An 11,728-nucleotide genomic window follows, 5' to 3' on the forward strand; every position below is an offset into this window, starting at 1 on the left:
GTCCAGTTCAGCAGTGGAATGGGCTGCCTAAGGAGGTGGGGAGCTCCCCCTCACTGGCCGTCTCCAAGCAGCGGCCAGTCCAGATACCTCCCCCTCTTTGGGCCACCAAATGTCCTGGTCTTGATGACTTGCCTCCTCCTTGTTCTATAAGCCTAAAGGGATGCAGGGCTGTGCTAGTTACTGTGCTCTCAATTCTCCATAGAGTGTAACGTTAAAGGTCTGGGCATTTCATGGCCTCAGGAAGGCGAGGGGTAATTTCTTCTCCCTGCCTGAGATTTAGTGGTGAGGGTTTCCTAGTGTAATGCCACAATCCCCCAGAGTTTCATACAATTTGGATGGAAAAGCAGAAGTGTACAGACCTGAGAAAGGGGTGTCTTCCACTGAGACCAACAAGAAATAATAAAACGGAATCATAAACATGAAACCAGGGCAATGAAGGAGTGAAACAAAGGCATCTGAAACAGCTCAAGAAGGTAGCAGTCCCTTTTGGAATTATTATTGAAAATTAAAGCTCCGTGAGTTTCCCCGGCTGCATCTGGTAGCCCCCCCCCCAATTCCCCTCCAGTGGCCAGTGGAGGGGGGGCAGCCCTAGGAGGCTCCCAAGACCAGGAGGCTCCAGGGATGCCTGACCTGTTGAGAAGGACGGGCTCCAGAAACAAACTTGTTCCTATTATTACATAAGTCCGGGCCTGGTGAATGGGGGCGACTCTTTATTCCCCGCCAGAAGCACAGAGCAGCCCCCCTCAAGGCCAGCGTCTGCCTGGGCTGCTGTGAGTCCCAGGAGGCACCTTTCCAAGGCTGTGAGCCAAGAAGGCACCCTGGAGCTCTTTGCCCTCTGCACGCCCCCCATAGCCTTTCGGAGCGGGCTTGTTGAGCCCCAGGGTGGATGCGGTCAGCTCTGGGGTGCTGTTGGGGCCACAGGGAAGAAGCCAAAGAAGAGCTGGTTTTTATGACCTGCTTGTCTCTGTGAGAGACAAGTGAGAGGTGAAATAATTCTTTTTGACTGTTGTTCAGTAAAGAAGAGAAAACTATTTTGCAACTGTTTTGAAATCCCACTTCTTCCCTTGTCCTCAGCAGCCTTGCCTGTGTCCTGAAATATTGCCCAGGCTGATATGTTCTATTCTCGGCCAGAGACAATTGTCTATATCGTGCCATTGTTTATGTTACCAGAGGATTGGGAGAGAACGGAAAAGTTGCCTTTTGTGACCTTTCCGGGAAGCTGGACACCATGGGTTGGCCCTGTGGGATATGCAAGGGGTGGAGACCCCAGGTTATTGGCTTGACCCAAAAGCATCATCTTTCCCCACCTTCAACGGACTGTTATAAAGTCTCATGTATTCTATTGTTCTACATACAGATTCGGGAACTCCCCTGTGTCTATATTTCTGCTGCAGTAAAAATATACAAAAGGGTTTTTTCCCTCTCAGAGTGATTTTTGGGGATGGGCAAAAGGTACCCTAATTTGGCCCCTAATGTTACCTTTTCACTTCCACTCCATAACAGGTGCCTTGTGAGTAATATGGGGCCAAGAGAGCTCTGAGAGAACTTCTTGGCCAGAGCAGCTCTCACAGGACTGTGACTGGCCCAGGGATGTCTGCCTGTAGAGGAGTGGGGAATCAAAACCTGGCTGTCCAGATCAGAGGAGGCCACTCTTAAACGTGATGCCACCAAGACTCCAAAGAGTCATCCCCCCTAGACAGGAAAGGGCAGCAGCAGCTGCAGGGTGTCCCGTGGGGAGGCCCAGCAGCCTCCACAAAATCCCAGGCCTATCCTCTGACCTCCCTTGCCTTCAGTGAGCACCGCGAAAGGGGGGCATGAGGATCCCCTTCCCTGGCTCTGCTGGGCCTCTCTGGAGGGAGAGAAGGGCCCTCTTTCAAGCCAGGCCTCTTACAGAAGGAGCACATTGAGGCTGGTCATCCTTCCCTTCTCTTGGCTTCCTAGGGATGCTGCGGGTCAGAGACACAGGATGACCCAGGAAGAAGAAGAAGATTTGGTTATTATATGCCGCTTTTCTCTACCTGAAGGAGGCTCAAAGTGGCTTACAGTCACCTTATAGGTGGTGGCCTTTCCTATCCCCACAACAGACACCCTGTGAGGGAGGGAGGCTGAGAGAGCCCTGAGATTACTGAAGAAGAAGAAGAGTTTGTTCTTATATGCCGCTTTTCTCTACCCAAAGGAGGCTCAAAGCAGTTTACAGTCGCCTTCCCTTTCCTCTCCCCACAACAGACACCCTGTGAGGGAGGGAGGCTGAGAGAGCCCTGAGATTACTGAAGAAGAAGAAGAGTTTGTTCTTATATGCCGCTTTTCTCTACCCAAAGGAGGCTCAAAGCAGTTTACAGTCGCCTTCCCTTTCCTCTCCCCACAACAGACACCCTGTGAGGGAGGGAGGCTGAGAGAGCCCTGAGATTACTGAAGAAGAAGAAGAGTTGGTTCTTATATGCCGCTTTTCTCTACCCAAAGGAGGCTCAAAGCAGCTTCCAGTCGCCTTCCCTTTCCTCTCCCCACAACAGACACCCTGTGAGGGAGGGAGGCTGAGAGAGCCCTGAGATTACTGAAGAAGAAGAAGAGTTGGTTCTTATATGCCGCTTTTCTCTACCCAAAGGAGGCTCAAAGCAGTTTACAGTCGCCTTCCCTTTCCTCTCCCCACAACAGACACCCTGTGAGGGAGGGGAGGCTCAGAGAGCCCTGAGATTACTGAAGAAGAAGAGTTGGTTCTTATATGCTGCTTTTCTCTACCCAAAGGGGTCTCAATGTGGCTTACATTCGCCTTCCCTTTCCTCTCCCCACAAGAGACACCCTGTGAGGGAGGGGAGGCTGAGAGAGCCCTGAGATTACTGAAGAAGAAGAAGAAGAAGAAGAGTTGGTTCTTATATGCCGCTTTTCTCTACCCAAAGGAGGCTCAAAGCGGCTTACAGTTGCCTTCCCATTCCTCTCCCCACAACTGTCACCCTGTGGGGTAGGTGAGGCTGAGAGAGCACTGATATCACTGCCCGGTCAGAACAGTTTTATCAGTGCCGTGGCGAGCCCAAGGTCACCCAGCTGGCTGCATGTGGGGGAGCTCAGAATCGAACCCGGCATGCCACATTACAAGTCCGCACTCCTAACCACGACACCAAACTGTCCAGGCCACGTCCCACCCCAATTAAAGACTCGTTAGTTGCCTCTGGGGTGGAAGGAGCGGTTGGCTCTACCATGATTCAGGAGCCTTTTCTCAATGTTTTATTTGCAATATTAAAAAAAAATTATGGCAGTGAACATTACAGGTTTACGGAAATGACCAGCAGATGTGGCCAAAGGCGCTGGGCTTGAGGGCTTGGCCTGGGTCTCACCAGAAGCCTCCTGCTCTGGAAGTGGCTGTAGCCCAGCTGAGGCCTCTGACCATTGGTTCTGCCAGAGGTTAGGGTCAAGACAGGATTTGTGGTCTGCTGGTCTGGCTCTGGAAGCATTGGGAGCCCCATGGCCATGGGGCTGGAGTGGGAAGGAGGAGATGGCTGGTCATGTAGAGGGCAGGCCAGACAATGGTAGCCTCAGCTGCAGGGCCAGACAGACACTAAGGGTTCACCACAACAGATGCCCAGGGTCGTTGCAGAGTCAGGGTGGTCCCATTTGGGTAATGGTAGCTGACAAATGATGTCCGAGGCCGAGGCCGTGTCCGGGGGCGAACCAGTGGCCGTGGCCGTTGCTGAGGCCAAGGCCGAGACTGCAGCCAAGTCAGAGAGGGTGGCCATGGCCGAGAATACTGTAGCCATGGCCATACCACAGATGGCGGCCGAGTAGTGGCCTGTGGCCGTGACTGAGGTGGTGGCTGAACCGGAGGTGGTGGCCGAACCGGAGGTGGTGGCCGAACTGGAGGCGGTGGCCGAACATGAGGCGGTGGCCGAACAGGAGGCGGTGGCCGAGCCGGAGGCCTTGGCCGAGCCGGAGGCCGTGGCCAAACAGGAGGCGGTGGCCGTGGCTGAGGCGGTGGGCGAACCAGTGGTGGTGGTGGTGGTGGTGGTGGCGGTGGTGGTGGAAGCGGAGGTGGTGGCCGTAGCTGAGGGGGTGGCGGAGGTGGTGGCCATAGCTGTGGTGGTGGTCTAACCGGTGGGCGTGGCAGAGGTGGCGGCCGTAGCTGAGGGGGTGGCTGAGGTCGTGGTCTGGAGACAGCTGTGACAGGCTTTGGTTTGTGTGTGGTCAGTGCTGCTGGCAGATGAACGGGCCTGTAGAAATTATGCCCACTCTGCACTGTGATCCAGTCAATGAACCTTTGCGTGGAAGTGTAGACTCCTGGTTTCTTTGCTTTGGCACAGCCGCTTCCAAAGCTGGTGATTCCGACAACCCAAAAGCGCTCGGACCTTGACTCTCTGCACATGAGGGGGCCACCGCTGTCACCCTGCCACGGGAAAGAAAAAGGCCAGGCGATGAACTAAGAAGCAGGACACGTGAGAAAGTGCCCAGCCAGTGGACAGGATTCACACAGGATTTTCAAAGAGGTAGGAATGCACGGCAACCTCAGCACCTGCACAGCTAAACAGGATTAACAAGCTCCTTGCAGAGGGACTGGGAGTGCCCATGTGAAGCTGCCTTGGACTGAATCTGACCCTCAGTCCATCCAGGGTCTAGTCTGCATGGGGCTTTTGACTCACTCCCAGCTTGAATGAATCCCTCCCGTCTACGCTGAATTCGATTTACACTTTGATTTTGGGCGCTTTACATTTTCCCTCTGCAACATGCATGATTGATCCGGAGTGACCTTACCTTTCCCCCACGATATCCCGGAGTGGACATAAGCCTCGATATTTCAAAAACCGGCATCAGGAAGAGTGCAGTTTCCTGCTTTTTGTGAACTAACTTCCTTCTCCATGCCTCATAGCAAAGCAGTCTTCCCTGATTGGCCAGGGCGTCAGTACAAAGATATCCTGGTTCCCAGCTGCAAGGCTCTCACACACACACCGGTTCAAGAAAAGAGATTCCTGCTGCAATAGGCACACCTCCCCGTTCTGAGCTTCCCCAATCAAGTGCAGAACACTTTCTGTTTCAGTGCGGGGGGGGGGGTTCTTGCACAGGAGGGAGAATGCGCACACTCTCTCTTTCCACTCCAAATGTAACACTTCGCAGCTGAGAGTTCACATGACCCAGTCAGGTGTACAACATTTGTGTCCCAGCCTTTGAGACACCACCAAGCTGCAACCCTTGGCTGTGTCAGTAGGGAGGGATGCCCAAATCCATTTGGGGATTAGGTCTGGTGTGGAGGTGCTCTCATTCTGGCAGAAGATGTTTCTGGTCAATGGTCAAGAAGCAGCATACGCCTCACAGACATTTCCCCCCAAGACAGAGCTCTGGCCAAGAAAGGGGGCTTCAGCAGGGGCAGGAATCAAGGGGAGTGACTTTCTTCAGCCCCTGCTGCGATGGTGGGGAAATGTTCACAGGCCAAGGAAACATTTCTTTACATAGACAGTGATTAAAATGGGGAATCTGTTCCCAGAGGATGTAGTGATGGCCACAGGAATAAGCAGCTTTCAAAGGGGGATTGGATAGATTCATGGAGGATAATTCAGCCTGAGCCTATTAGCCATTGGGACTGAGGGGAACCGTTAGATTCACCAAAACTCCAAATTCCAGATCCAGGAGGAAAGTCTCAGCCCCTTTGCCCTGAGGCTGGCCCTGCAGAGGAACTGGCTGGACTAGATGGACCCTCCTTGGTCTGACCCAGAAGGGCTTTTCTTATATTCTTCTCAGGGGAAGGCCTCGGCCTCTCTGCCCTGTGGCTGGACCTGCAGAGGAACTGACTGGCCCCTGGGTGAGACGGGAGGCTGGACTGGAGGGACCCTCCCTGGCTTGACCCAGCAGGGCTCTTCTGAGGGTCTTCTCAGGGGAAGGCCTCGGCCTCTCTGCCCTGTGGCTGGACCTGCAGAGGAACTGACTGGCCCCTGGGTGAGACGGGAGGCTGGACTAGATGGACCCTCCCTGGCCTGACCCAGCAGGGCTTTTCTTATATTCTTCTCAGGGGAAGGCCTCGGCCTCTCTGCCCTGTGGCTGGACCTGCAGAGGAACTGACTGGCCCCTGGGTGAGACGGGAGGCTGGACTGGGGGGACCCTCCCTGGCCTGACCCAGCAGGGCTCTCCTGAGGGTCTTCTCAGGGGAAGGCCTCGGCCTCTCTGCCCTGTGGCTGGCCCTGCAGAGGAACTGGCTGGCCCCTGGGTGAAACGGGAGGCTGGACTGGAGGGACCCTCCCTGGCCTGACCCAGCAGGGCTCTTCTGAGGTCCTTATCAGGGGAAGGCCTCGGCCTCTCTGCCCTGTGGCTGGCCCTGCAGAGGAAGTGGCTGGCCCCTGGGTGAGACGGGAGGCTGGACTGGATGGACCCTCCCTGGCCTGACCCAGCAGGGCTCTTCTGAGGGTCTTCTCAGGGGAAGGCCTCGGCCTCTCTGCCCTGTGGCTGGCCCTGCAGAGGAACTGGCTGGCCCCTGGGTGAGACGGGAAGCTGGACTGGAGGGACCCTCCCTGGCCTGACCCAGCAGGGCTCTTCTGAGGGTCTTCTCAGGGGAAGGCCTCGGCCTCTCTGCCCTGTGGCTGGCCCTGCAGAGGAACTGGCTGGCCCCTGGGTGAGACGGGAGGCTGGACTGGAGGGACCCTCCCTGGTCTGACCCAGCAGGGCTCTTCTGAGGGTCTTCTCAGGGGAAGGCCTCGGCCTCTCTGCCCTGTGGCTGGCCCTGCAGAGGAACTGGCTGGCCCCTGGGTGAGACGGGAGGCTGGACTGGAGGGACCCTTCGTGGCCTGACCCAGCAGGGCTCTTCTGGGGGTCTTCTCAGGGGAAGGCCTCGGCCTCTCTGCCCTGTGGCTGGACCTGCAGAGGAACTGACTGGCCCCTGGGTGAGACGGGAGGCTGGACTGGAGGGACCCTCCCTGGTCTGACCCAGCAGGGCTCTCCTGAGGGTCTTCTCAGGGGAAGGCCTCGGCCTCTCTGCCCTGTGGCTGGCCCTACAGAGGCCCCTGGGTGAGACGGGAGGCTGGACTGGAGGGACCCTCCCTGGCCTGACCCAGCAGGGCTCTTCTGAGGGTCTTCTCAGGGGAAGGCCTCGGCCTCCCTGCCCTGTGGCTGGCCCTGCAGAGGAACTGACTGGCCCCTGGGTGAGACGGGAGGCTGGACTGGAGGGACCCTCCCTGGTCTGACCCAGGAGGGCTCTCCTGAGGGTCTTCTCAGGGGAAGGCCTCGGCCTCTCTGCCCTGTGGCTGGCCATGCAGAGGAACTGGCTGGCCCCTGAGTGAGACGGGAGGCTGGACTGGAGGGACCCTCCCTGGCCTGACCCAGCAGGGCTCTTCTGAGGGTCTTCTCAGGGGAAGGCCTCGGCCTCTCTGCCCTGTGGCTGGCCCTGCAGAGGAACTGGCTGGCCCCTGGGTGAGACGGGAGGCTGGACTGGAGGGACCCTCCCTGGCCTGACCCAGCAGGGCTCTTCTGAGGGTCTTCTCAGGGGAAGGCCTCGGCCTCCCTGCCCTGTGGCTGGCCCTGCAGAGGAACTGACTGGCCCATGGGTGAGACGGGAGGCTGGACTGGAGGGACCCTCCCTGGCCTGACCCAGCAGGGCTCTTCTGAGGGTCTTCTCAGGGGAAGGCCTCGGCCTCTCTGCCCTGTGGCTGGCCCTGCAGAGGAACTGGCTGGCCCCTGGGTGAGACGGGAGGCTGGACTGGAGGGACCCTCCCTGGCCTGACCCAGCAGGGCTCTTCTTGTGGGTCTTCTCAGGGGAAGGCCTCGGCCTCCCTGCCCTGTGGCTGGCCCTGCAGAGGGACTGGCTGGCCCCTGGGAGAGACGGGAGGCTGGACTGGAGGGACCCTCCCTGGCCTGACCCAGCAGGGCTCTTCTGAGGGTCTTCTCAGGGGAGGCCTCGGCCTCTCTGCCCTGTGGCTGGCCCTGCAGAGGAACTGGCTGGCCCCTGGATGAGACGGGAGGCTAGACCGGAGGGACCTCCACTGACCGGATCCAGCAGGGCTCAGGTTCTGAGGAGTCCATGCAAGGCGGATACCAGGGACAGCCGTCTGGCACTAGAGGTGTGCAAAGCTTACATTCCACCGTGGCACTTGGGACTCTCCCCTCATCCACGATGCTGCTGCAGACATGAGCTCTTCAGCTTCTGCCTACGAACCGCTGGAACCCCGGAACTCAGAGCTCTGCCCAATGGCCCCGAGATCGGTCCACCTACCTGGCAGGTGTCGACCCCACCTTCCTCGAATCCAGCGCAGAGACAGTCCGATTTAACCAGCCCACGTAACCATTCAGAACTGTTGCAGATCGCCGTTGGAATTAGATTAAGTCTGGCCTCCTTCAGGGTGAGAGACGCCCGTTTTGCTGAGAGCAAAGCCAGTTTTGCAGTTAGCATCCTTCCTTTTCTCTACTCACAACAAATAAGAACTAAACTCCGGCCCAAGAGCCCTCCCTCCCCCCAGCTCAAATGGGGGGTTCATCGCCAGACTACAGACCAGATTCCCTAGAGCAGGGCTAGTCAACCTGTGGTCCTCCAGATGTCCATGGACTACAATTCCCACGAGCCCCTGCCAGCATTCGCTGGCAGGGGCTCATGGGAATTGTAGTTCATGGACATCTGGAGGACCACAGGTTGACTACCCCTGCCCTAGAGAACATGGCTGCTTTGAGGGTTGAGCTTTTGCGTTGAGCAGGGGGTTGGACTAGATGGCCTGTATGGCTCCTTCCAACTCTATGATTCTAGGGGTGGACTGTACAGCGTTGCATCCACTCCCAGTCCCTGTCTCCCCCAGGCTCCCCCCTCCAAATCTCCAGAACTTACCCAATCTGGATATGTCAACCCGACCCCCCATCCCCTACCGGTGGCCGGGGGGACTTGGCCAGTCTCCCCTTGGTCCATCCAAGTTCAGTACTGTCTCCTCTCTCCCCTCGCCTCCTTCCTGATTTTTTTAAAACTGGAGATTCTGGGGATTGAACTTGGGACCTTCTGCAGTGGCTCTCTTACTTGTGACGTTCATGACGCCCCAGCCACTGATGTAGCAATGGGGTAAGTTGGGCACGTCCACCGACAGGTCAGGGAGGCAGGCGGGCTGGACGTAGTCGTTGCATTTGACAGGCTTTTCCAGCTCTATCAAGGCGATGTCGTTGTTGTTTCCTTTATGGTAGAACTTGTGGTTGATCACCCTCTTGAGGCGAATGGCCTGCATGTTCATGCCAGGATCGGCGAAGTTGGTGATGCCGATCACTGCCCGGATCTCGTCCGTGTTGCTGGAAGACAGAACAGGCCCACGGTGAGCACTGCAGGGAGTGCCCAAACCCCACGGAGGCGACCTTGTTTCAGGAGACTTCATCAGGGTATAATGTGAACATCGATGGACAAAACGAGCTACATTTTGCCTCCTCCGGTGTTCTTTCCTTTCCCCTTGTTTCGGTAAACTTAGTCGACGCTGAAATGGCAGGAGCGACTGTCACGGGTGCCGTGGAAATTGCTCATGCTGTTTCAACGCTGGCCAAGTTTACCCAGACAAGGGGAAAGCACCAGGACTTGTTTGTTATTCTGCTGGAAATTGGCCCACCTCTGTTAGGACAGTGGTTCTCAACCTCCCTAATGCAGTTTAATACCGCTCCTCGTGTTGTGGGGACCCACAACCATAAAATTAGGCAAGTGTTCTTTCTTTCACAGAAATTAAACCAAAACTGACCAATGGCATGAAGATCCATGGTTCATGATTGGATATAAATTGTTTTTTTTCCGGGGTTTCTCAGTTCAGTTCTTCCTCTTGTCCCACCATGCTGATCTCGTTCTTTTCCACTGCTCCAGACAGACGAATGTTCTCTCGATCTACCCCGCAAGGCTGTCGTGTAGATGGCACCCCCCCCCGGCCAACCTGCTTGCCCTGCCGCGACCCCTGTGAAAGGGTCATTCGAGCCTTATAAGTTTCCCTTATTTAAGCAGCTTATGGGGCCTGCATGGGTTCATTTGGACAGTTGGGGGAAGCAGGGTGCTGGGCTAGACGGGCTGGTCTCATCCAGGAGGGCTGCTTCTGAAAGCAGAGCGTGGCAGCCCCGCTCAGTACCTGCCCAACCTGCAGCTGTGCCCCACAACAACACCTCCCCTGCTGCACTGCCCTGCAGCACCCTGTGCCAGGCCGAATCCTTCAGGGACGTGTCTTCCTTTTTGCTCACCTTTTTGGAAGGAAACAGTGGGCTGCAGAGATGATCCATCGGGAGCTGATCAAGGAACCGCCACAGAAGTGGAAGGACTGGGTCCGCGTCAGTTTGTTGAAGCTGACCATCCAAGGCCACGTTCCGGGCACAGCATCCGTGCCCCCGATGATCCGCATAATCCCACCGTGGCTGGGGGCCAGTGGGCGTCTCCCACAAACCCCACTGCAGGGAGACACAGGTGGTCAGTGGGGGGGGGGGCTTGGCATTTGGCACAGGGTGCCAACGGAAACCCCAAATGCAGAGGAGGGCAACCTCTTGCCTCTTTCCGCTTCCTAGATCTTGCAAGGGCTTTAGAACAAGTTAAGCAGACTACGCAAAACCTTCTAAGTTAAGAACATCCTGTGGAGCCACAACTAGGTTGCCACAAATGGCCTGGAAAGGGGCAGGAGATGGGGAAGGGGGGAATTAGAGCTGGCGGAGCAATCCGTGTCCCCTGCCGTTTATGTCATTTCCAGCCTGACCCAGAAGTGATGTCATCACATGGGGACAGCGTGGAGCATTCAGCCACAATTATATATTTTAACCATAGAGTTTTGGACACATGTTAGAGCACCACCTGAAGTAATGGCGTCACTTCCAGGTTGCCCTAGAAATGAAGTCATAAGTGGGGTAAAAATCTAAATAAATAGCCATTGGTCCCCAGAAGCTATAATGGAGAATCAATCTGAGGTTATTTGGGCTCCAGGGGAGGCTATGTTTTCAAAACAAAAAAACCTCCCAAGTTTGAAAAAGGTTGTAACAAAAGATCCAATTCTATGGACCTCCCCCCATGGGGGAAAGGCATTTAAACTTCAAAGGGAATACAGTCTCTTTAAAATTTAAATGCCTTGCACTGCAATGGCTTGTAAAAGGGCTCACTGTCCCTGTGAATGCATTCTTCAAGCTAAGGGTTTACTCCAAAGGCATTTAATTAATTTATTACATTTATTTATATATTGTATTTATATACTGCCCTCCCCGAAGGCAGAGGGACCCTATAAGGCAGGGGTAATCAACCTGTGGTCCTCCAGCTGTTTATGGTCTACAATTCCTGGCAGGGGCTCATGGGAATTGACATCTGGAGGGCCGCAGTTTGACTACCCCCTGCTATCAGGGACCCAATAAATGCACTTCAAATGCAGCTGTCCAGCAATCCTGAACAAAGTACTTTGGGGATTTTTTAGACTTGGTCCTTTTGGCAGCTGAAAAATATCAAAATCTATATCTGGCTGAACTGATATATATATATATATATATTTAAAACACCAATAAGGTATTTTCAGCTATGTTTCAACATGGATTAGTCAAGTGCACATTCCTGTCCCGGGTTCAGCCGTCTCAGGATGCCCGAGGGGTGTGGGGGGGGGGGTCTCGTTCAGCATAAGGCAGCCCCCCCCCCCCGTGTGTGTTACCCTTTGGGCCTGGACAACTCTTGTCACTTACTCGCAGTTGTCTTGTGCAGCTGACCTGTGCTGGCAAATGAGAAAACTGAGGACTGGGAGGGACACCTGGAGCCACCGTCTCCCATTCCTCATCCCTTCCAGTGCTGCTCTCCCCTCCTCCT

General features: G+C 55.6%; 1 protein-coding gene across 1 annotated transcript; it reads right to left on the reverse strand.

Moving 5' to 3' along the window:
* Positions 1-3,207: 3,207 nt before the first annotated feature.
* LOC143838746 (acrosin-like) lies at positions 3,208-11,728 on the reverse strand. The gene is made up of 5 exons (XM_077340554.1): positions 11,608-11,728; positions 10,144-10,347; positions 8,963-9,225; positions 8,177-8,322; positions 3,208-4,372 (listed from the first exon to the last, which is right to left on the reverse strand). The coding sequence occupies exons 1-5, from the start codon at positions 11,697-11,699 to the stop codon at positions 3,551-3,553; spliced, it is 1,527 nt and encodes a 508-aa protein (XP_077196669.1). The 5' UTR covers positions 11,700-11,728; the 3' UTR covers positions 3,208-3,550.

Source organism: Paroedura picta, chromosome 5 (assembly GCF_049243985.1).
Source record: "Paroedura picta isolate Pp20150507F chromosome 5, Ppicta_v3.0, whole genome shotgun sequence".
In the NCBI taxonomy this organism is placed as follows: domain Eukaryota; kingdom Metazoa; phylum Chordata; class Lepidosauria; order Squamata; family Gekkonidae; genus Paroedura; species Paroedura picta.

Coding starts and splice junctions, on each gene's coding strand:
- LOC143838746 (XM_077340554.1), bottom strand. CDS start 11,699: ATGAGGAATGGGAGACGGTGGCTCCAGGTGTCCCTCCCAGTCCTCAGT. Junction 8,323..8,962: donor GGGCGTCATGAACGTCACAA/GTAAGAGAGCCA, acceptor CTTTGCTCTCAG/CAAAACGGGCGTCTCTCACC. Junction 4,373..8,176: donor GTGGGGTCGACACCTGCCAG/GTAGGTGGACCG, acceptor TTCCCGTGGCAG/GGTGACAGCGGTGGCCCCCT.